Source organism: Pseudorasbora parva, chromosome 21, assembly GCF_024679245.1.
Source record: "Pseudorasbora parva isolate DD20220531a chromosome 21, ASM2467924v1, whole genome shotgun sequence".
Taxonomy (NCBI): domain Eukaryota; kingdom Metazoa; phylum Chordata; class Actinopteri; order Cypriniformes; family Gobionidae; genus Pseudorasbora; species Pseudorasbora parva.
Window position 1 is genome coordinate 1991867 of NC_090192.1, and position 24815 is coordinate 2016681.

General features: G+C 39.1%; 1 protein-coding gene across 4 annotated transcripts in view; it reads right to left on the reverse strand.

Annotated features, from left to right (window-relative positions):
• Positions 1–4113: 4113 nt before the first annotated feature.
• Positions 4114–24815, reverse strand: part of spag9b (sperm associated antigen 9b) — a 112808-nt gene continuing 92106 nt past the window's right edge. For all 4 annotated transcript variants that reach the window (XM_067430747.1, XM_067430746.1, XM_067430748.1 and 1 more), the window contains 10 exons: positions 21658–21841; positions 20783–20905; positions 19385–19465; positions 19228–19295; positions 17736–17884; positions 14279–14450; positions 9188–9301; positions 7571–7747; positions 5268–5390; positions 4114–4920 (listed from right to left, as the gene is read on the reverse strand). In XM_067430747.1, coding sequence (XP_067286848.1) covers positions 4802–4920; positions 5268–5390; positions 7571–7747; positions 9188–9301; positions 14279–14450; positions 17736–17884; positions 19228–19295; positions 19385–19465; positions 20783–20905; positions 21658–21841 — 1310 coding nt within the window. In that variant the 3' untranslated portion in view covers positions 4114–4801. The remainder of the gene's footprint in view (positions 4921–5267; positions 5391–7570; positions 7748–9187; positions 9302–14278; positions 14451–17735; positions 17885–19227; positions 19296–19384; positions 19466–20782; positions 20906–21657; positions 21842–24815) is intronic.

A 24815-nucleotide genomic window follows, 5' to 3' on the forward strand; every position in this document is an offset into this window, starting at 1 on the left:
AGTGAATATAGTATGTTATTAAGGAATTAATACATTACGACACATTAAACTAATAACAATGTAATGATTACTTAATCGATTAATGATGATGAATGTTCATTAGTTGCTGATGCAGTAATCATTAATACAGGGAGTGCAGAATTATTAGGCAAATGAGTATTTTGACCACATCATCCTCGTTATGCATGTTGTCTTACTCCAAGCTGTATAGGCTGGAAAGCCTACTACCAATTAAGCATATTAGGTGATGTGCATCTCTGTAATGAGAAGGGGTGTGGTCTAATGACATCAACACCCTATATCAGGTGTGCATAATTATTAGGCAACTCCCTTACCTTTGGAAAAATGGGTCAAAAGAAGGACTTGACAGGCTCAGAAAAGTAAAAAATAGTGAGATATATTGCAGAGGGATGCAGCAGTCTTAAAATAGCCAAGCTTCTGAAGCGTGATCATCGAACAATCAAGCGTTTCATTCAAAATAGTCAACAGGGTCGCAAGAAGCGTGTGGAAAAACCAAGGCGCAAAATAACTGCCCGTGAACTGAGAAAAGTCAAGCGTGCAGCTGCCAAGATGCCACTTGCCACCAGTTTGGCCATATTTCAGAGCTGCAACATCACTGGAGTGCCCAAAAGCACAAGGTGTGCAATACTCAGAGACATGGCCAAGGTAAGAAAGGCAGAAAGTCGACCACCACTGAACAAGACACACAAGCTGAAACGTCAAGACTGGGCCAAGAAATATCTCAAGACTGATTTTTCTAAGGTTTTATGGACTGATGAAATGAGAGTGAGTCTTGATGGGCCAGATGGATGGGCCCGTGGCTGGATTGGTAAAGGGCAGAGAGCTCCAGTCCGACTCAGACGCCAGCAAGGTGGAGGTGGAGTACTGGTTTGGGCTGGTATCATCAAAGATGAGCTTGTGGGGCCTTTTCGGGTTGAGGATGGAGTCAAGCTCAACTCCCAGTCCTACTGCCAGTTTCTGGAAGACACCTTCTTCAAGCAGTGGTACAGGAAGAAGTCTGCATCCTTCAAGAAAAACATGATTTTCATGCAGGACAATGCTCCATCACACGCGTCCAAGTACTCCACAGCGTGGCTGGCAAGAAAGGGTATAAAAGAAGAAAATCTAATGATATGGCCTCCTTGTTCACCTGATCTGAACCCCATTGAGAACCTGTGGTCCATCATCAAATGTGCGATTTACAAGGAGGGAAAACAGTCCACCTCTCTGAACAGTGTCTGGGAGGCTGTGGTTGCTGCTGCACGCAATGTTGATGGTGAACAGATCAAAACACTGACAGAATCCATGGATGGCAGGCTTTTGAGTGTCCTTGCAAAGAAAGGTGGCTATATTGGTCACTGATTTGTTTTTGTTTGGTTTTTGAATGTCAGAAATGTATATTTGTGAATGTTGAGATGTTATATTGGTTTCACTGGTAAAAATAAATAATTGAAATGGGTATAAATTTGTTTTTTGTTAAGTTGCCTAATAATTATGCACAGTAATAGTCACCTGCACACACAGATATCCCCCTAAAATAGCTAAAACTAAAAACTAAAACTTCCAAAAATATTCAGCTTTGATATTAATGAGATTTTGTGTTCATTGAGAACATGGTTGTTGTTCAATAATAAAATTAATCCTCAAAAATACAACTTGCCTAATTCTGCACTCCCTGTATATGGGTTAGTTCACCATTAGTAATACATTAACTCATGATTATCTGTGCATTAATTAAGCATAAATTAAGGCATATTAGTGCACCCGTATTGTGAAGCGTTACCACACAGAGGGAGCATACTTTAGCTGTGTTGAGATGAATAAGGAATCTTTGAGTTCGAGCATCATTCAAAACATGATCACCCTAAATAACGCGTTTCATTTGAGTTCAGAGCGTCCCTCACTGTTACTGAACGCCTCAGTGCTGATTCAGAAGTTCAATAGTGTGTGTGTGTGTGTGTGTGAGAGAGAGAACATGTACTGTTTGTACTCAGCCAGCAGCCAATCACAGGAGGGGGAGGAGCAGCTCCTTCCTCACTGAATGTCATTTGAAAGGCAGTAATGGAGCGGCTCTCTGCTGCCCTCTCGTGACCGAACTCATCGCCGCTCCTGCACAGAAAACAGCCACACTGTAAAAAATGTGTTGGTTTTTGTTGGTTTAACTTTAAAAAAAGTAAGTAACCTGGTTGCCTTAAAATTTTGAGTTTATTGAAATTAAAAATGTGAGTTGATACAATGAAGGAAATTTGTTTAATAAATAGAAACTCAAAATATTATTGTATCTGAACCACATAAAAAATGTGATAAATCATGAAAATAGCACTATTTGGCTGCGTCATCACAAATAAAACAGATTTACCCAATATGCTTACAAAATCTTTTAATAATATTTTAATTAAGGTTCAATCATATTCTCAAAAAATTTTCATTGTATTAACTCACAATTTTAATTTCGGCGACCAGGTAACTTTTTTTCTAAATATTTTTTTTACAGTGCAGCATCCATCACGAGAACTACAATGCCTTTGGACACCATTGATTCTTCACGCACAGCTTCGTTTTGAGGTCTACTCTACTTCCATAACACGTCCTCTTTCAGATTAGAGAAAGAAAACATCCAACACACACATCACTCCGTTGTTTTATTACACGTTCTGCAGATTTCACTAGCAGCACATTGCGTCAGAAATCTCCACCTCAGCAGTTTTATTCATATATCTATATTCTGACGGTACATATATCACTCGCCTGATTTATGGAGTGATAAAAGATCAGTTCTGTGAGAAACATTAAATCAAACAATTATGAATCTGGCTTCATCCAATGTTCACATTTCTGTTCTGGAAATGAATGCAAATTCACGCATATTTAATTAGATAACGCTTCATATACATGTGATACGAAACAATTATCTTAATGTGCTGTGGAATCGATTCATTATTTACCTGTAATGTCTGCATATTAATTGCCTCATATTAACAAAGTATCAAACCAACTGATTTTTTTATGAACTAATCTCACTTTTCTGAGCCATTTGATTCTTTGTTTCAGACAGTGACTCTTTGCGTGAACGAATCATTTGAATCATTCACACAAATGATTCATTCGAAACTGAATCAATTGGCTTTGTTTCCAAAATCTATAATTCTATGAATTTACATAGAACCCTTTCTAGCATAAAGGGTTCTTTAAAACTGAGTCAAATACCTTTCTTCTAATGGTTCACTGAAATCCAGACATTTTTAAGAGTCAAAAATAAAATTTTTTAGCTTAAATGAACAAACCATGTGATACAACGATTAACTTGAGGGCGTTTAAATTGCTTTGCTTTGCTTTATTTATGTATTGCTTTAAAGGAAAAACTTTATCAATCGCCTGGGAACTAATCTCACTTTTCTGAGCCATTTGATTCTTTGTTTCAATCAGTGACTCTTTGTGTGAACGAATCATTTGAATCATTCACACAAATGATTCATTCGAAACTGAATCAATTGGCTTTGTTTCCAAAATCTATAATTCTATGAATTTACATAAAACCCTTTCTAGCATAAAGGGTTCTTTAAAACTGAGTCAAATACCTTTTTCCTAAGGGTTCACTGAAATCCAGACATTTTTAAGAGTCAAAAATACATTTTTTTAGATTAAATGAACAAACCATGTAATGCAATGATTTACTTGAGGACGTTTGCTTTGCTTTGCTTTATTTATGTATTGCTTTAAAGGACAAACTTTATCTACATTTGAAGTGCATCTATAAATCATCTTGTAAATTGCTCATAATAATAATAATAATAATAATAATAATAATAATAATAATAATAAACACAGCAAGATCCCCAAAAATGTCAGTTTAATAGATTAAGGCTAAGATGAAGAAGGATGGACATATGTAAAGGAAACTGGGAAATGCTGATGTCATTGTAGGACGGTTGCACAAAACACACTCTTCTAAACACAACACACACACACACACACACACACCCCTGCTGTCCTTTATAAAATAGTGCATAGACATCGCCAGCTGAGATTGATCCATCCATAGTCAATCAATCGCCTGATTTACATTATCATCACCTTTAAAAAAATAATAAATCAAGCAGTCTACGTTTCATATACATATTTGTATTTTTATATAATTATATTCAATGTACAGAGTTACATTCTGAACTGCAAAGGCTCGTTCATGGAAATAAATACTGCAATGGCTAGTTTGCGACAGGAAGTTGTTTCTGCTCTCCTGGAGAGGACGAACAACTGCAAACCAAGCAGCTCGGCATCAGCCGCAGTGCAGCGTCAGCAGATTACAGTCTAAAAGACGCGTACAAAAGTCTCATAAAAATATGCCTTTGTGTCTGCTCGTTTATCTACACGGTAGCTTCCCTGCGAAAACTGCTCTAGTGTTAAAAAAGACGGCGGACGAGCAAAACGTGACGACGTTTCTGACATGGTTTAAGGGAGAGAGAATCTTCTTTAGATGCTAATTTGTCCATCAATGGGATATAAAAATCATCTGTCCAACCTTTGGTGACATTCACATGAGGATATTGCATTTGCGCTCGCTTTCCTTCCCACAAACCATTTACACAGAACACAAAAGCTGGAGATGCAGTGCATTGTGGGCCGTTGTGCTTTGGCCCATTATTAGCCATCCCGCTCCTGCCAAGGTCTCTTGGTGAAAGCGCAAAACAAACAGAATACTTCCTTCCTCGCTCACAATCATGATTTGCATGAGAGAAATACTATAAGCCAATGCTTAAAACATCTTAAATAAAGCAGAAGTGAGTGAAAGGCCCGTCAGACGTCACTCCTCATTGGCCATGACCTGCCAGACGATCAGGTGACTGCGCTCAGCTTTGGCCAGGAAGGGCTGCAGCTTCAGTGTGGGCTCATCCATGTTTTCTGTGTCTCCTCCTTCATCCCCTACGATACGACAGAGAGAGGGAAGAGAGTGAGTGATCAGGCTTTCATTTCTGCCTTTTTATGTCACTTTTATGATGAAAGCAAAATAATCTTAATTCAAACAGAAAACGAAATCATTTTTCTCACCCCATTGGCAGATTATTTATCTTATTTTAAGCAAAAACTCTCTTCATTTTGAGTTATTTTCCCCAAAACAAGACAATTACTTATGCTTGTCTAGTAAATACTTCTTGTTTTTTTATTTTTTAGATGATTGGACTAGAAACAAGACAAAAATACTAAGTGAGAAAAGCATTTTTTGCAGTGCAGCTCTCGTCATCTGTAAGATATATAGATATGCGTCTCACCCATCCTGAAGTCGATGTATCCTTCACCGCCGCTCATGACCAGCACAGACTTCATCAGCTCTGGAGCAGGAGACTCGTCAGCCGACGCCTCGACCCCTGAACCCGCAGACGCAACCACCTGTCCTGAAGAACAGCACAAATATCCTTTCATTAGGGGCGGGAATCGCTTGGAATCTCTGGATTCAATTCGACAAAAAATGCTTTTCTTACTTAGTAAAGTCTTGTTTCTAGTCAACATATCTAAAAATTCTTACATTAAGAAACATTTACTAGACAAGCTAAAGTAATTGTCTTGTTTTGGGAAAAATAACTCAAAATTAAGAGTTTTTGCTTAAAATAAGATAAATAATAATAATAATAATACATTTTATTTGTAATGCACTTTATATTAAACAAAATCTCAAACTGCTACAGAATTAAAACAATCAACAACAATAAACAAATAAGTAAATTATTTAAGAAGTAACAAATCAATCAAAAGCTCTGCTAAACAGGTGGGTTTGGACCTAAAAAAATATCTGGAAATAATCTTGTTTTCTGTTTGAATTAAGATTATTTTTCTCACCCCATTGGCAGATTATTTATCTTATTTTAAGCATAAACTCTCTTCATTTTGAGTTATTTTTCCCCAAAACAAGACGATTACTTTGCTTTGTCTAGTAAATGTTTCTTAATGTAAGAATTTTTAGATGTTTGGACTAGAAACAAGACAAAAATACTGAGTAAGAAGAGCATTTTTTGCAGTGCAGGGGTCACGACTGATCAAACAGACTATTAAATGCACATTTAATACGATGACATATTGTTTTAAAAATAACATTTAATTTATGGATAATAGCTTTCAATGCAATACATTTTATTCTAACCTTACTAAATGCATGTGACACCTTTTATGTCATTTTGTTAATGAACACAAAATTATTTATTTTTTAAAAATTGTGAATCATCTGTAGATGACAAAATCATGATTCATATAATAAATAATTTCCCCCCAATCCCTAATGTTTACAAAAAAAGACAGCTTGATGAACGATATGATGGAAACACATTTACTGAATAAATGCCCAATAAAACCCTTATCAGAGGCTGTGATTGGCTAACTTGGCCTAACCAGTGGACCAATGGCGTAGCAGCATCTCAAATGTTGTTTTGGTGGCTCTGAAACGCCGGAGTCAAAGTCTGTGATCAGAATGATTTGGGTTAATTCCTCTAGAAGCGTCTCACACAGTTCTTTTTTGTGTGTGTGCGAGCGATTGTGTGTACTCCTCCAGAAGCGTCTCACGCGATTGTGTTCCCTAACAACAGCATCCCAACACAAGAGAACATGACTGTGTGTGTGTGTGTGTGTGTGTGTGTGTGTGTGTGTGTGTGTGCGCTTGTTTCTGTGACATATGAGGACACAAATGTGTATAATGCCATGGGTATGACACAGGTATTACAGGAGAGGGTGAAATATGAGGACATTACCCATGTCCCCACTTTACAAAAGGCTTATAAATCACACAGGAGGAGTTTTTATGAGAAAGTAAAAATGCAGAATGTTTCCTGTGATGGGTAGGTTTAGGGGCAGTGTGTGTGTGTGTGTGTGTGTGAGATGGGTAGGTTTAGGGGCAGGGGCAGGGGCAGTGTGTGTGTGATGGGTAGGTTTAGGGGCAGTGTGTGTGTGTGTGTGTGTGATGGGTAGGTTTAGGGGCAGGGGCAGTGTGTGTGTGTGTGTGTGTGTGTGATGGGTAGGTTTAGGGGCAGGGGCAGTGTGTGTGTGTGTGCGTGTGAGATGGGTAGGTTTAGGGGCAGGGGCAGTGTGTGTGTGTGTGTGTGTGTGTGTGTGTGTGTGTGTGTGTGTGTGTGTGTGTGTGTGTGTGTGTGTGTGATGGGTAGGTTTAGGGGTAAGGGCAGTGTAAGGGGATAGAAAATAGGGTTTTTACAGTATAAAAACCATTAGGCCACATTTTACAAAAACAAACATGTGTGAGTGTGTGTGAGAGAGAGAGATTGTGTGTGTGTTTCTCCAGAAGAGTCTCACACGATTGTGTTCCCTAACATCAGCATCCCAACACAAAAGAACATGACTGCGCATGTGTGTGTGTTCATGGAAGTGTTAATCGCGTTTCACCTGAACTCATTTATGACAGAGGGAAACTGAGCCACTTTCTTATTACTGATATTTTGCACCAGGAAGTGAGGATTTTGTCCTCTTGAGCACATGCAACTGAAACTTTATTTACAAATATTTTATGTGATATTCCAACTTTGAGCACAAGTTAAACCCACTCCTTTGGCTCTGGTTAGATGAGTTGTTCTACCTGGAACTGCGGTGAAGAACTTGACGGCGTCTCTGTGCCCGTGGAAGCACAGCTGGGCGTGTGCCATGGAGCAGAAGGGCACGAAGGTGCCGGCTGTGACTTTATCTCCGCTCTCGTCGCCGTAAACGCGGATGGCGCCGCCGGGCCGATTCGATGACGCTGCTGCATCTTTACTTCCTGTTGTGAGAATAAAAAGACTTGTTACTTATGCCACTTTCACGTGCTATCTGAATTATCGTAAATACGAGTTTGCGAGGTAAAAATTGCACATGACCGCCCTCTGATGTCGTGTTTACCACTGGGAAGTTTGGAAATAATTTTGATACCCAAGTTCCTGAGATGGGCGTGGCTTAACAGTTAAAATTGGCGGATGGGAGACGAATTCCTGCTGTGGCAGGTGTTTTATTAGATTTTTTCCCACAACAATTTCATTGTCTTGTCGTTAAAATAGTACTCATTTACATAAATTAATAATCATTTGAAGCATATTGTGTATTTTAAACACATCGAAAATCGCATGAAGTTGACCATCATTCCAGAATAGTGAGCAAGCTGACAATCTAGATAGTATGGCTGTAACCTATTACCATTTTAGGCTTTAAAGGAACAATATGTAAGAAATGTATTTCAATGAATCATAAACTGGCCCTGATATGTCTCTAGACATTAAGAAATCATGTTAATGTCAAACACTTCTCTCACTGCCAACAGTAGTCCGGCAGGATATTGTCATTATAAAGTTGTTGTTGCAGCCCTCAGCTGATGTTGATGATGTCATGTTGTGTTTTGGCCTGAAGCTCCTCCCTCCACCGATCGACCAATCACAAAGTCAGTAGTGTTTGGGGTTGCCAGATCTGCTCTAGTTCCCACAGCTGCAGATCTACAAACGTTCTGCTGACCCTGCAGCCAATCTGGCAACCTCGAGTCAGGAGGAGAGGGAGGGAGAGACACCTGCAGTACCAGTTTTGGCCAAATTCTTACATACACTTCCTTTAAGCAGCCTTATCTTGTAAGACAAACCATTGCTCATTTAGATACAAAATAAAAGAGTTTAAGTTTTATAAGCAAAAATGCTGCTCTTGCTCTGTTCTGTAAAGTGCGTTGGTTGCGTTGAAAAGATCACGCGAGTCAGTACAGAGTAAGCATATTGTGTATTTTAAACACATTGAAAATCGCATCTAGTTGACCATCATTCCAGAATAGTGAGCAAGCTGACTATCTAGATAGTGTGGTAAAGCAGCTATACAACAGGATCATGTATGGCTGAAAATGATTGCCATTTGAGTCTTTAAGCAGCCTTTATTGTCTACATTATGCCTTTATTGTGAATGTGATTATAAACGATATGCTTTAATGTTGTGCTGCTAGTGTTTGCCAGTGATTATGATTTTCTGGGACCGGGAAATGACTGAAATGGTTATAGTGTTAAAATAACATTTTCCAAAGATGCACAAAAGTATGAACCTGGCGTCCTCCATTCTTTCCGACAAGAAAGCGCCTGAACACAACAAGCTCATAATCACGACTTCTGAAGTGGGAAGTAGGAAGCCTCCGATAGCATGTGAAGGCAGCATTATTACACATTGCAGTGGATGAGATGATTGGACACACACTCACTCTCTGATAGAGGGATGGAGATAATGACGCCGTTTCCAGTACCGACCCACAGGCGTTTGCATGACACCGTCAACGCCGTAATCCTCACGAAAGAGAAGCCCAGTTTACCAGTGCCTGTGACACACATAATACAGTCATGTGAACGACATGAACTCCTCCTATAACACCTCTTTTCACAAGATGCAAAATAAGTCTCTAATGTCCCCAGAGTGTGTGTGTAACGTTTCAGCTCAAAATACCCCATAGATCATTTTATAACGTTTATGTGTGTGTCCCTTTAAATGCAAATGTGCTGCTGTTCCCCGCCCCCCTTCAGGAAGAGGGCGGAGCTTCAAGAGCTCAGTTTAGCAGCTATGATCACCTCACAATCACTCACACACACACAAACACACTGAAAATTAGAGAAACTTTTCTGAAAATGAACTGAGAACAGGGATAGTTTAGTTTAATTACGGTTATAATATCTGCTGATGAAGAGAGAACAGGGATAGTTTAGTTTAATTACGGTTATAATATCTGCAGATGAAGAGAGAACAGGGATAGTTTAGTTTAATTACGGTTATAATATCTGCCGATGAAGAGAGAACAGGGATAGTTTAGTTTAATTACGGTTATAATATCTGCTGATGGAGAGAGAACAGGGATAGTTTAGTTTAATTACGGTTATAATATCTGCTGATGAAGAGAGAACAGGGATAGTTTAGTTTAATTACGGTTATAATATCTGCTGATGAAGAGAGAACAGGGATAGTTTAGTTTAATTACGGTTATAATATCTGCTGATGGAGAGAGAACAGGGATAGTTTAGTTTAATTACGGTTATAATATCTGCAGATGAAGAGAGAACAGGGATAGTTTAGTTTAATTACGGTTATAATATCTGCTGATGAAGAGAGAACAGGGATAGTTTAGTTTAATTACGGTTATAATATCTGCTGATGGAGAGAGAACAGGGATAGTTTAGTTTAATTACGGTTATAATATCTGCAGATGAAGAGAGAACAGGGATAGTTTAGTTTAATTACGGTTATAATATCTGCAGATGAAGAGAGAACAGGGATAGTTTAGTTTAATTACGGTTATAATATCTGCCGATGAAGAGAGAACAGGGATAGTTTAGTTTAATTACGGTTATAATATCTGCTGATGGAGAGAGAACAGGGATAGTTTAGTTTAATTACGGTTATAATATCTGCTGATGAAGAGAGAACAGGGATAGTTTAGTTTAATTACGGTTATAATATCTGCCGATGAAGAGAGAACAGGGATAGTTTAGTTTAATTACGGTTATAATATCTGCTGATGGAGAGAGAACAGGGATAGTTTAGTTTAATTACGGTTATAATATCTGCTGATGAAGAGAGAACAGGGATAGTTTAGTTTAATTACGGTTATAATATCTGCTGATGAAGAGAGAACAGGGATAGTTTAGTTTAATTACGGTTATAATATCTGCTGATGAAGAGAGAACAGGGATAGTTTAGTTTAATTACGGTTATAATATCTGCAGATGAAGAGAGAACAGGGATAGTTTAGTTTAATTACGGTTATAATATCTGCCGATGAAGAGAGAACAGGGATAGTTTAGTTTAATTACGGCTATAATATCTGCTGATGAAGAGAGAACAGGGATAGTTTAGTTTAATTACGGTTATAATATCTGCAGATGAAGAGAGAACAGGGATAGTTTAGTTTAATTACGGTTATAATATCTGCCGATGAAGAGAGAACAGGGATAGTTTAGTTTAATTACGGTTATAATATCTGCTGATGGAGAGAGAACAGGGATAGTTTAGTTTAATTACGGTTATAATATCTGCTGATGAAGAGAGAACAGGGATAGTTTAGTTTAATTACGGTTATAATATCTGCTGATGAAGAGAAAACAGGGATAGTTTAGTTTAATTACGGTTATAATATCTGCAGATAAAGAGAGAACAGGGATAGTTTAGTTTAATTACGGTTATAATATCTGCAGATGAAGAGAGAACAGGGATAGTTTAGTTTAATTACGGTTATAATATCTGCTGATGAAGAGAAAACAGGGATAGTTTAGTTTAATTACGGTTATAATATCTGCAGATAAAGAGAGAACAGGGATAGTTTAGTTTAATTACGGTTATAATATCTGCAGATGAAGAGAGAACAGGGATAGTTTAGTTTAATTACGGTTATAATATCTGCAGATGAAGAGAGAACAGGGATAGTTTAGTTTAATTAAGGTTATAATATCTGCAGATGAAGAGAGAACAGGGATAGTTTAGTTTAATTACGGTTATAATATCTGCTGATGAAGAGAAAACAGGGATAGTTTAGTTTAATTACGGTTATAATATCTGCAGATAAAGAGAGAACAGGGATAGTTTAGTTTAATTACGGTTATAATATCTGCTAATGAAGAGAGAACAGGGATAGTTTAGTTTAATTACGGTTATAATATCTGCCGATGAAGAGAGAACAGGGATAGTTTAGTTTAATTACGGTTATAATATCTGCTGATGGAGAGAGAACAGGGATAGTTTAGTTTAATTACGGTTATAATATCTGCTGATGAAGAGAGAACAGGGATAGTTTAGTTTAATTACGGTTATAATATCTGCTAATGAAGAGAGAACAGGGATAGTTTAGTTTAATTACGGTTATAATATCTGCCGATGAAGAGAGAACAGGGACAGTTTAGTTTAATTACGGTTATAATATCTGCCGATGAAGAGAGAACAGGGATAGTTTAGTTTAATTACGGTTATTATATCTGCCGATGAAGAGAGAACAGGGATAGTTTAGTTTAATTACGGTTATAATATCTGCAGATGAAGAGAGAACAGGGATAGTTTAGTTTAATTACGGTTATAATATCTGCAGATGAAGAGAGAACAGGGATAGTTTAGTTTAATTACGGTTATAATATCTGCCGATGGAGAGAGAACAGGGATAGTTTAGTTTAATTACGGTTATAATATCTGCTGATGAAGAGAGAACAGGGATAGTTTAGTTTAATTACGGTTATAATATCTGCTGATGAAGAGAGAACAGGGATAGTTTAGTTTAATTACGGTTATAATATCTGCCGATGAAGAGAGAACAGGGACAGTTTAGTTTAATTACGGTTATAATATCTGCCGATGAAGAGAGAACAGGGATAGTTTAGTTTAATTACGGTTATTATATCTGCCGATGAAGAGAGAACAGGGATAGTTTAGTTTAATTACGGTTATAATATCTGCAGATGAAGAGAGAACAGGGATAGTTTAGTTTAATTACGGTTATAATATCTGCTAATGAAGAGAGAACAAGGATAGTTTAGTTTAATTACGGTTATAATATCTGCAGATGAAGAGAGAACAGGGATAGTTTAGTTTAATTACAGTTATAATATCTGCCGATGAAGAGAAAACAGGGATAGTTTAGTTTAATTACGGTTATAATATCTGCTAATGAAGAGAGAACAGGGATAGTTTAGTTTAATTACGGTTATAATATCTGCCGATGAAGAGAAAACACGGATAGTTTAGTTTAATTACGGTTATAATATCTGCTGATGAAGAGAGAACAGGGATAGTTTAGTTTAATTACGGTTATAATATCTGCTGATGAAGAGAGAACAGGGATAGTTTAGTTTAATTACGGTTATAATATCTGCTAATGAAGAGAGAACAGGGATAGTTTAGTTTAATTACGGTTATAATATCTGCTAATGAAGAGAGAACAGGGATAGTTTAGTTTAATTACGGTTATAATATCTGCTGATGAAGAGAGAACAGGGATAGTTTAGTTTAATTACGGTTATAATATCTGCTGATGAAGAGAGAACAGGGATAGTTTAGTTTAATTACGGTTATAATATCTGCCGATGAAGAGAGAACAGGGATAGTTTAGTTTAATTACGGTTATAATATCTGCCGATGAAGAGAGAACAGGGATAGTTTAGTTTAATTACGGTTATAATATCTGCAGATGAAGAGAGAGCAGGGACTCCCAAATGTGCTCGACTACAGCAACTCAACATGTCCCCAGGGGCGGAGTTATGCAAATGTTAGGGTTAGTGATGTCACTAACTCGTTGTAGCCCTGACCAGCCGTTTGTTGTAGTTTCTTAAGGTACGTTCACACCGAACGCGAATAGAGCGTCTGAAGTGAATGATTTCCATGTTAAGTCAATGGAAAGGCGTGTTGACGCGCGTCTGAAGATACTGCGGCGTGATGGACGCGATTCCGCCTCATTAACGCGAATTTGAAGCGAATTGAGCGTCTTGCACAAGTGTTGCTTTTTGTGCATTCACGTGTTTGAAGCAAATTTGCGTCTGAAGTTGAATTTTTTTAACTTTGGCCTCAATTCGCGCCGCGTTAACCAATTAAGAGCCTGCTTGCTGCTGTCAAGTGGTAAAGTGACATGATGAGACAGCCTGCATGATAAAAAATACTTTTATTTTGTAACTAAATGTAGTTTTATTGCTTTTCAGTTGATAATGTAGTTGTTTAAAGCTAAAATATGTGGTTTATGTATAAAGACAGCACCTATTTAAATGAAATGATCTTGCGTTTTTGTAGTTGTGAGCTCCAGGCGATCAGCGGGTGCTCAGGGCTCATTAACCCCAGCGAGAGCAGCCTTTCCTCGGCCAGTCCTTCTGGCGTTTGCCACTGGCTCGGATGTCTTTAGTGGTTAAACATGAGATATAATTCGTCTTGTGTACATCTAATGGCTGATCTGTGGTCTAATGAATCTATTGTTGCCTACCAAATAATTTTGACAGAGGGCAAAGTGAAGTTTCATAACTATATTTTTTAAGGATATAAATATACATGCAGTGAAGATCCAAGTAACGTTAGTGCGTTGGCTGAACTACATTTGTGTGGCTGCTAAAGCTTAAATTTTTTTCTTATGAAAATGAAAAGAGGCAGTGTGGTGTTTTATGACATTTCTCATGGAGTGCCTTGAACGCAATTACGCTTTAAATGTTCGATTTCTACGCGCGTCAAATTCGCTGCGGACACGCGAATGGATTCAAAATGTTTACTACTATAAACATTCGTGTTCAGTCTGACCGTAGCATTAAAAAGAGATTTCTGTAATGTTTTATTAATGGAGTCTCACCTAGCATTTTGCTGACGTACGGCTCGATGTCGACGTCCTGCAGATGCTGGTATGTGTGTGCGTGGAACAGCCTGAGGGTCGAGTCCAGGCGGATGGACAGCCAGATGCCGTCTCCATCCCAGGCCAGCTGCCTCACCTGGCTCTCCTTACGAGGATGGGCGTCAAAGGATTTCTATACATTAGAAAAGCAAAAAGGTATTTGAGTATTATGATTATGATTTTATCACATGCAAATGGTATTCATGGATTCACGTCACATAATAAATGTTGTAAACTGATGTTATTAAGTGTAACATCGTGTCCTAACTACACGCGACGCGATAAGATTCCAGCAAAAGGCAACTTGTCTGTCCACACCAGAAGCGACGTGACTACAAGATGCAACAAATCAATCAAAAACCACAGCCAATCAGAACAGAGTTACTAAAACAATCCTTGTCATAGAATATACTTGTTTGTTGTTCACAGTTTGAACGCTTTCGTTTCAATGTGTTTCATTCCAAGATGTGAGGTGAATTATCCTTTAGTATGACAAAGCTGGGAGCGCTAAATGATATTCAAAGTAACATTACACACTTTTAACATTAAATAAAGCACATAAACACTACCTGAGATGAACATTGCCATGTTTTGTGTTGTTGTTCCAGCTGCGACATCACAGAAATAATAATCGCGTGTTGCCGTCGCGGCAGGTTAGGACAAAACCTCGAATTAACATGGAGAAGCTGCCTTTCATTGCGTGTCGCGGCGCCGCGTCGCGTGTATTTAGGACACGATGTTAAGTAGTAATTTTAAAAATATTACACATTCACATTTTTTTTCCCAATTAATATATGATTCTGAAATAATATGAATTGAATTGATAGAAACTGACATTTAACACTAGCTTCAACTGTAGCTCATCCAGTTTTATAATTCACATTTTGAATCGTAAGCATTTAACATTTAAAGGTGCAGTGTGTATGAGGATCTATTGACAGAAATGCAATATACAGGGTATATGCAGGAATCCTGAAGTTAATTTCAATACCTTTTTAAGACTTTTTAAAGACCTTCTCAAAATATTTTAAGACCTCATCGCACTTCAAGTTCTAATCGGCAACAAACTTTTAATAAACAGTTGTAGTCGAATGTAGACTTAAAATCTCTATCGTAGGCCAATTTTGTATCGTTTATATTGCATATCTGTTTCGCAACGTATGGAGGGCGACACATCACCTAACTGCGCATTTCACAAAATACACGACGTCACCCGTAGACAGCGCTCGCCAGGGATGGAGATTAACTTTTTTCAAAGTCTACCACTCAATGTTTTTACCAGCCACTTTTTTGTTTTTAACTGACAATGTGTAACTGCACGTGAATATTAATACTACAAGCTCTACAATGGCTTCCAGTTTTAGATTTTTTAGTCCCAACAATGAAACTATTCGTTTTGGCATCTTTGAAGCGTGTTGACAACACACCGAGCAGAACATTGTCAGTAGGGATGCACCGAAATCACAATTCTTGGCCGAAACCAAAAAAAGAAAAAACCAAAGCCGAAAACCGAAAAATAAAATTTAAACTAAAATGTTTAACTCGACCTCACTCATGTGTTCATTAAATAATAATGTTCATGCCTACTGGCCTGCAGAAAGGTACAGAAATTGAAAAGTAATCAAATGTAAAATAACTGCATATTTAACTGTTTAAATGAAAGATTAATCCTTATTAAACTTACAAAAGCTATTCAATCAAGAGCATTGTTTAATGTCAAACTAAATATAAGGACATCACTCAGGCAGCAGTAAAGGCTACTGCGCCTTTAAGACCTGATGCAGGGATATGCTCGTCTGTCTCGACTGTGCACACTATACAGTTCACTTAAGGCATATTCAGACTATGTCTGCTAGGATACTCATCAAGATGGACATGATGACATACTTCTTGTGTGAGTTTGTCCATTTAAGCGCAAGACTTCAAAGAAAACTCAATATTTGTGCGCTGTGAGACGAGCGCGCGCTCTCGGATGATGCACAGCGTCAGATCTTCTCTCAGCGCGCGCGAGTCTCACAGCGCGTCTTCACGCGAGTCAAAACGACTGGTCATATGCGCACATACGGCAGCACTCGCATGCATTGAACAAAGTTTACAAAGAGGTGAAACAGCTCGGTAGGTGAAGCGAGTTTACCCGCCACAACTCTAAATCAGCCGCAATTGGCTGGTGGCGGCGCTAATGTCCATCCCTGGCTCGCGCGCTCCGAGCCGATCTCAGACTGAGCACACCGTTGTTTTTTAATACTTATGGGGATGAAAATAAATATATTCATAAATACTTTTTGGAGTCAAACTCTTGAACAAAATACTTTCAAAATTTAAGACTTAATATAGCCGTGATAAGACTTTTTAATACTTTATAAGGGTCTTAATTTTCCCAAAATTGATTTATCACCTTTTAATACTTTTCAAGACCCCGCGGATACTCTGATATAATATACATAACTATATTTTCAGTGGAGTATAAAGACCGTTACGTTTTTATTTCCTTAGAATGAGCCGTTTCTATCGACACACACCGTGGGTCCCCTTACAGTTAAGTCGCCATTTTGCGCCACCGGGTTTCTACGGTAGCCCTAAAGGGACAAACTTCTCTACAGAGCACTAGCTACTCTCTGCTGTCTCAGACGACCACATCTTTGTCCTGTGTCAGCCACCGTAGCTTCTCTATGTGCTCCGAAAGGAAGGGGTGAGCGGGTGCAATTCACAACCTCACCACTACATGCCACTAAAATGTACACACTGCACCTTTATTCCCAAATCTCTGACAAAATCAACAGCATTTTTAAACATAATAATATTTCTTTTTTTAATGTTTTTGAAAGAAGTCAGCTCACCAAAGCTGCATTTATTAGATCATAAATGCAGTAAAACAGTGAACTATTCCTCCAGTGTAGATCATCTGTTCTCTATGTGAATATATAGTAAAGTGTGATTTATTCCTGTGATCAAAGCTGAATTTATCATCATTACTCCAGTCTTCAGAGTCACATGATTCTTCACTAATCATTCTCACATGAGGATCTGATCATCAACACACATTTAGGATTATCAGAGTTGAAGTTTTTTTGACGATTTATTTGATCAATCAATCAATCAACTGTATTTATAAAGCGCTTTTACAATGACGATTGTTTCAAAGCAGCTTCACATTGCAACAAATTTTGATTTGGCTGTACAGTCGTTCTGGAGAAAACAGTGATGTTATCAGCTTATTTTAATTTATCATATAAGCGACAATGTTGGCAGATCAGTATTATAGTTTATACAATTAAATAAGACCTAATTTATTATTACTTTATATTTCTAATTTATTTTATTTGTATATTTAGTTGATCAGTTTAATGCATCCTTGCTAAATACAAGAATTAATTGAATTAGTTGTGTCTTAGAGATGCGTTCAGAGATGTTATCATACCTCTATCTTCATGGCTTTAGGCTGAACCACAAAGATCTTGTTCCTGTATCCACACCAGACCTTGTCATGCACTACGGTCATGCAGCGGATAGAGTGATGCGGACGGCCCAGATCTAACAGGTGATAGTTGGTCAAATCCCATTGGCCATCTGTAACACAAATATCCATCACTAAAAGAGCATTCCTTCTGATGGGGCTGGCATTATAAAGTGTTGTCCGGCCTAGTAAAATGTATTTTTCCCTCATATATTATGAAAGATTTTGTAACCATTTCGCATAGTTGTGTTTGGAGTCAGTTGTTGTTGTTTTTTAGATAATAACACAATGAAACATGACATTGTGTGGCAATCATTTTTGGCCAGAACTTTTAAACACATGCAAAAACAAGAAAAAACCAACAAAATATTAATAACTGATTATGTTGTAGTTAGTGTATGCTTTTTCCTGTCAGCTTTTTGTTTTTCTATGCATTTCTTTTGTTGCCAAATAATGTTTGCCTTTACCAAATGTACCACTTTGATATTCCCCCATATTTATTTAAAATAATACCACTTTTGGCCACTACTGTATACACCGATCAGGCATAACATTATGACAGGGGTGGGATTTATCAGGCAGCAAGTGAACATTTTGTCCTCAGAGTTGATGTGTTAGAAGCAGGAGAAATGGGCAAGCGTAAGGATTTGAGCGAGTTTGGCCAGATTGTGACGGCTAGACGACTGGGTCAGAGCATCTCCAAAACTGCAGCTCTTGTGGGCTGTTCCCGGTCTGCAGTGGTCAGTATCTATCAAAAGTGCTCCAAGGAAGGACCAGTGGAGAACCGGCCACAGGGTCATGGGCGGCCAAGGCTCACTGATGCATGTGGGGAGCGAAGGCTGGCCCGTGGGGTCCGATCAAACAGACGAGCTACTGGAGCGTGGCTTATCTGGGGAACACATGGCCCCAGGATGCACTATGGGAAGAAGGCGAGCCGGCGGAGGCAGTGTGATGCTTTGGCCAATGTTCTGCTGGGAAACCTTGGGTCCTCCATCCATGTGGATGTTACTTTGACACGCTCCACCTACCTAAGCATTGCTGAGACCATGTTCAGCCTTTCATGGAAACGGTATTCTGGTGGCTGTGGCTCTTCCAGCAGGATAATGCTCCTGACACAAAGCACAAATGCTTCAGGAATGGTTTGAGGAGCACAACAACCAGTTTGAGGCGTCGACTCGGCCTCCAGATTCCCCAGATCTCAATCCAATCGAGCATCTGTGGGATGAGCTGAACAAACAAGTCCGATCCATGGAGGCCCCACCTCGCAACTTACAGGACTTAAATTATCTGCTGCTAACATCTTGGTGCCAGATACCACAGCACACCTTCAGGGGTCTAGTGGAGTCCCTGCCTCGACGGGTCAGGACCAACACAATATTAGGAAGGTGATCATAATGTTATGCCTGATCTGTGTATGTAGGATTGATGAATGCAAATGTTAACTTTGTGGTCTTACCAACGCCTCTGTGGAAGATTGCAAGCGTGCCATCGGCCAAGGCTACCAGAACACGTCCTTTCACGTGACTACACAGACAGAAATAATAATGTATAATAATAACATATCTTTAGTTTATAACTGTGTAAATCAATTCAGAAGATGAGAGTTTCCTTACACAATCCCCAGGACGGAATCCTTGAGCTTGATGGAGTGAAGGCACTTCCTCCACTGCGCTACAGAAGAGTGAACGTACACGCTGAAACAGATCAGCACAACTCAATACATCTCTGCTCTCAATCAGTCCCTTCATGACCTGTCCAGTCATCTGCAATCACTGGATAAGGGCATTCACTAATGAACCATTCATGAATTTGAGTTTAAGTTTTATTTGCACAAGTATGGATGCTTGTTTCGGTCACTCCGACTTTACATCTCGCACCTCCTTCTTTGCATCTCGCACCTCCGACTTCGCATCTCGCACCTCCGACTTCGCATCTCGCACCTCCGACTTCGCATCTCGCACCTCCGACTTTGCATCTCGGAACTCCGACTTCGCATCTCGCACCTCCGACTTCGCATCTCGCACCTCCGACTTCGCATCTCGCACCTCCGACTTCGCATCTCGCACCTCCGACTTCGCACCTCGCACCTCCGACTTCGCATCTCGGAACTCTGACTTCGCATCTTGCACCTCCGACTTTGCATCTCGGAACTCCGACTTCGCATCTCGCACCTCCGACTTCGCATCTCGCACCTCCGACTTCGCATCTCGGAACTCCGACTTCGCATCTCGCACCTCCGACTTCGCACCTCGCACCTCTGACTTCGCATCTCGGAACTCTGACTTCGCATCTTGCACCTCCGACTTTGCATCTCGGAACTCCGACTTCGCATCTCGCACCTCCGACTTCGCATCTCGGAACTCCGACTTCGCATCTCGCACCTCCGACTTTGCATCTTGGAACTCCGACTTCGCATCTCGCAACTCCGACTTTACATCTCGAAATTCCGACTTTATAACTCGTAACTCCAACTTTATATTTCACAATTCCGACTTTATAACTTGCAATTCTGACTTAACTCCTAACTCAACTTTACATCTCGCAACTCTGACTTTACAACTTGCAATTTTGACTTTATAACTCGCAACTCCAACTTTATATCTCACAATTCCGACTTTATAACACGCAATTATACTTTATATCACAGAATTCTGACTTTATATCTCGCAATTGTGAGATAAAAAGTTGCAATTGTCTTTTAAAGTGTATTCTGTGGCTGAAACAAGCTTCCATATATAAGAGCCATTACTAACTAGTTAAATATTTTAAAGTAGAAATGTAAACATTTAGCAACTGAACAATATATATTTATCAACCATTAACATTAATATTTTTTAGAGACCCCAACATAGGGCTAAACATTTGTTCAGCTGTAGTACAGTGTGAAACGTCAGCTTATGACCTCAGGTAAATGATGAGCCATGTGAAATGTGAGAAGATAACCCAGGGGTTAGAGTGACCCAGGGTTAACTAGTCCAAGTGTGAAAAAGGTGAGGGTTAGGCAGACTCACCAGCCGTTCTGAGCGCCGAGCCACATTGTAGGCAGAACGCTGCTCATCTTGCTGGCTTCCTCTCTCATGAGATCCTGCTCCTCAGGCATTGAGCTGACGCCATCCTTCACCAGATCACACTCCCTACAGAACCAGAGCGTTACATACGGCACAATATGCCTCAGTAATATCCAGGCCCTCCAGAAAAACATGATTATGCGATCGCCTGATTTAATGCATAATCAGCCAACGTCTGCATATTTATGCGGGGGAAATACGTTGCACTTTCGCCGCATAAATTGCTGATTTCCGTGCGCAAAATATATCTGCTTTTTTAGTCATTTTGTCTCGTTTCTCGTCTAAATATCTAACAATTCCTAAATCAAGACGCATTTACTAGATAAGTAAAATGACAAGATATTTTTTCTTGTTTTGCTGAAAATAATATCAAAATGAAGTGAGTTTTTGCTTAAAACAGGTGACGGGGTGAGAAGAATCTTATTTCTGATTGAAATCTTGTTTCTTGTTTTCGTCCCAAACAGAAATAAGATTATTTTTCTCACCCCATTGGCAGATCATTTTGCCTGTTTTAAGCAAAAACTCTCTTCATTTTGATATTATTTTCAACAAAACAAGAAAAAATATCTTATGTAATTATACTTATCTAGTAAATGCATCTTGATTTAAGGATATTTAGATATTTAGACTAGAAACAAGAAAAGAAATACTAAATAAGAAGAGCATTTTTTGCAGTGCATTGAGAACAGCACAGCTCAACCACGAGGACTTTTGTGTTGGTGTACAGCCGAGACGTCGCAGAAATAGAAACCATTTCTAAAACAGAATCATTGCGTGTCTGCTCAGATGCAGAGACGTGAAGCGCGTGACACACACACCTCTGTGTGTATTTGGCCGGTGTGTCTCTGCTGCTCTGCACTCCCAGCGGGTCGGTGAACACGTGTTCGGTGTAGACCCCGCTCTGGCTCTCATCTGCAGGTGTGCCGCTGCTGCTCTCTGTGGCCTCCAGAGCTTCTTCTGCTGCCGTCACTCCGTCCTGCGTGCGCTGACCCAAAACCTCGTCTGCGGAGACATTTAAGGTTTCACTTATTTATACTATATATACTATAGAGCTTTATACTGTTTCACAGTTTACATCTCGCAACTCCAACTTTTCCGACTTTACATCTCGCAACTCCAACTTTTCCGACTTTACATCTCGCAACTCCAACTTTTCCGACTTTACATCTCGCAACTCCAACTTTTCCGACTTTACATCTCGCAACTCCAACTTTACATCTCGCAACTCCGACTTTTCTGACTTTAGAGCTCGCAACTCCAACATTTCCGACTTTACATCTCGCAACTCCAACTTTTTCGACTTTACATCTCGCAACTCCAACTTTTTCGACTTTACATCTCGCACCTCCGACTTTACATCTCGCAACTCCGACTTTTCTGACTTTACATCTCGCAACTCCGACTTTACATCGCCCAACTCCGACTTTACATCGCCCAACTCCGACTTTTCTGACTTTACATCGCCCAACTCCGACTTTTCTGACTTTACATCTCGCAACTCCGACTTTACATCTCGCAACTCCGACTTTACATCTCGCAACTCCAACATTTCCGACTTTACATCTCTCAACTCCAACATTTCCGACTTTACATCTCGCAACTCCAACTTTTCCGACTTTACATCTCGCAACTCCAACTTTTCTGACTTTACATCTGCAACTCCGACTTTTCTGACTTTACATCTCGCAACTCCGACTTTTCTGATTTTACATCTGCAACTCCGACTTTACATCTCGCAACTCCAACTTTTCCGTCTTTACATCTCGCAACTCCAACTTTTCTGACTTTACATCTCGCAACTCCGACTTTTCTGACTTTACATCTGGCAACTCCGACTTTTCTGACTTTACATCTGGCAACTCCGACTTTTCTGACTTTACATCTCGCAACTCCGACTTTTCTGACTTTACATCTCGCAACTCCGACTTTTCTGACTTTACATCTCGCAACTCCGACTTTTCTGACTTTACATCTCGCAACTCCGACTTTTCTGATTTTACATCTGCAACTCCGACTTTACATCATGAAACTCCGACTTTACTTATTTCTATAGAGCTTTATACTATTTCAAAGCAGCTTTACATTAAAAGGGTTCTATAATGTCCCTTTTTTACAAGATGCAAAATAAGTCTCTGATGTCCCCTGAGTGTGTATGTAAGGTTTCAGCTCAAAATACCCCACAGATAATTTTTATAGTATGTTAAAATTTGAGGCACTGTTTGTGTGTCCCTTTAAATGCAAATAAGCTGCTGCTCCCACCCCCTTTAAGGAATAGGGTGGAGCTTCAAGAGTTTGTGTTAGCAGCTCCGATTACCACACACACACACTGAAAATATCAAAAACTGTTCAGCCTTTTATGATCAAACCGGAGTCAGACAATGATGGAGAGACTCCAGAAGAAGAGACGACATGTAGAATGAGAGAGGACGCTTCTAAAGGGATAGAGGATGAGTTTATGAGTTAACGATCTTCAGTCATTGATTAGCATATTCTGTCACGATAATCTCTAAACCGCTGTGAGATGAGCCAGAGAATATCTAAGTTCCTTGAAGCTAACGTCACATTCTCCACCATCTAAGTTGAAACGATAGTCATTTGACAAGGCTTCTAGTCAATTTGTTAAATAAATATACATTTTTCAGAACTCAAGTATGATTATTTTGCAGCGGGTGAGTAGTAAACATGACACTGTCTGTTTTGAGTGGCTTCTACATTACTTTGTTTGGCTAAATAAATCAACTTTTAAATCAGTACTCTACTGTCAAACTGTGACGTTATTGTACAACAAAAAAACATATTTACGCGCTACCCAGTTCAGTTCATGATTCAAAGTTAAGAAGCTATATATCATTGTCAAATTATTGCCATGACGGATGGTATAGATGTGTTAGCGGTCATTGAGCCGTGCAGTGAAACAGCCAATCCGAGCAGAGCTCAACATTAATATTCATGACCCTTCCCAATAAGGAAAAAAACAGAGCATTACATCCTAGGGACAATTTAACAGCCGTTTACCAGATTGAGATGTCAATGGTGAGTTTCCTGACCAAACATCTTGATGTGTGTCTGGCTTGTCAGGCTAGCAGTAAGTTGAATAGTATTGTAAAAATGTGTAGCAAGCTCACAGGAACCGACATAAGGACTATTACACAAATTTATGAACATGGGGTGACTAGGAAGGCCCAGCTAGTCCATTCTGATGTTACCCATAACTGCTTCCATCGGGTCGGAGACTTAAACTTCCCTTGTGTAAATCTTAAAAACACAAAAACTCTTTCATACCTACTGCTATTAAGTTTTTTTTAATGATCTGTTATAAATGTGTGATATCTGATGTGCATTGTGTTGATGTATGAACATGTATGTATGCTGCTGTCTGCACAAAGAATTGCCTTTAAAGGCTTAGTTCACCAAAAAATTTAAATTCTGTCAATAATTACTCTCCCTAATGTGGTTGGACACCCGTAAGACCTTAGTCTAATAGACTAAATATCTAAAAGATATTAGTGTTGAAATCCGATGGAGTTATGAATCAGTGAATCGATTCATGATTTCAGCAGTTTGACACGCGATCCGAATCATGAACTTGATTCACTGATTCATAACCGTTCGAATCTTTGTTTTGAAATCGGCCATCACTATACAAGTCATATTTTTGCGCACAGAAACTATTCTGGTCTCTTCATAAAATGATTGTAGAGCCGCTGTAGTGAGATGGGCTTTGTAACGATTTCGGTCTTGAGAGAGGAAATGACATTGGTGTCAAAAAAAATGTTTCCATTGTAGTTTTGCGAAAATGTCCTTTTTCGAATTGCCTGAAAAAACACCTCATGAGAGCGTAAAAACTTTTTTACGCGTTTCCATTGGGCGTATTTTCAATTCGCAATTTCAATTTGCGCATTTTGAAGGGTAATGGAAACGGGGCTAATGAAGGCCTTTCTGAGCCATCGGATTTCAACACTAATATTTTCATCCG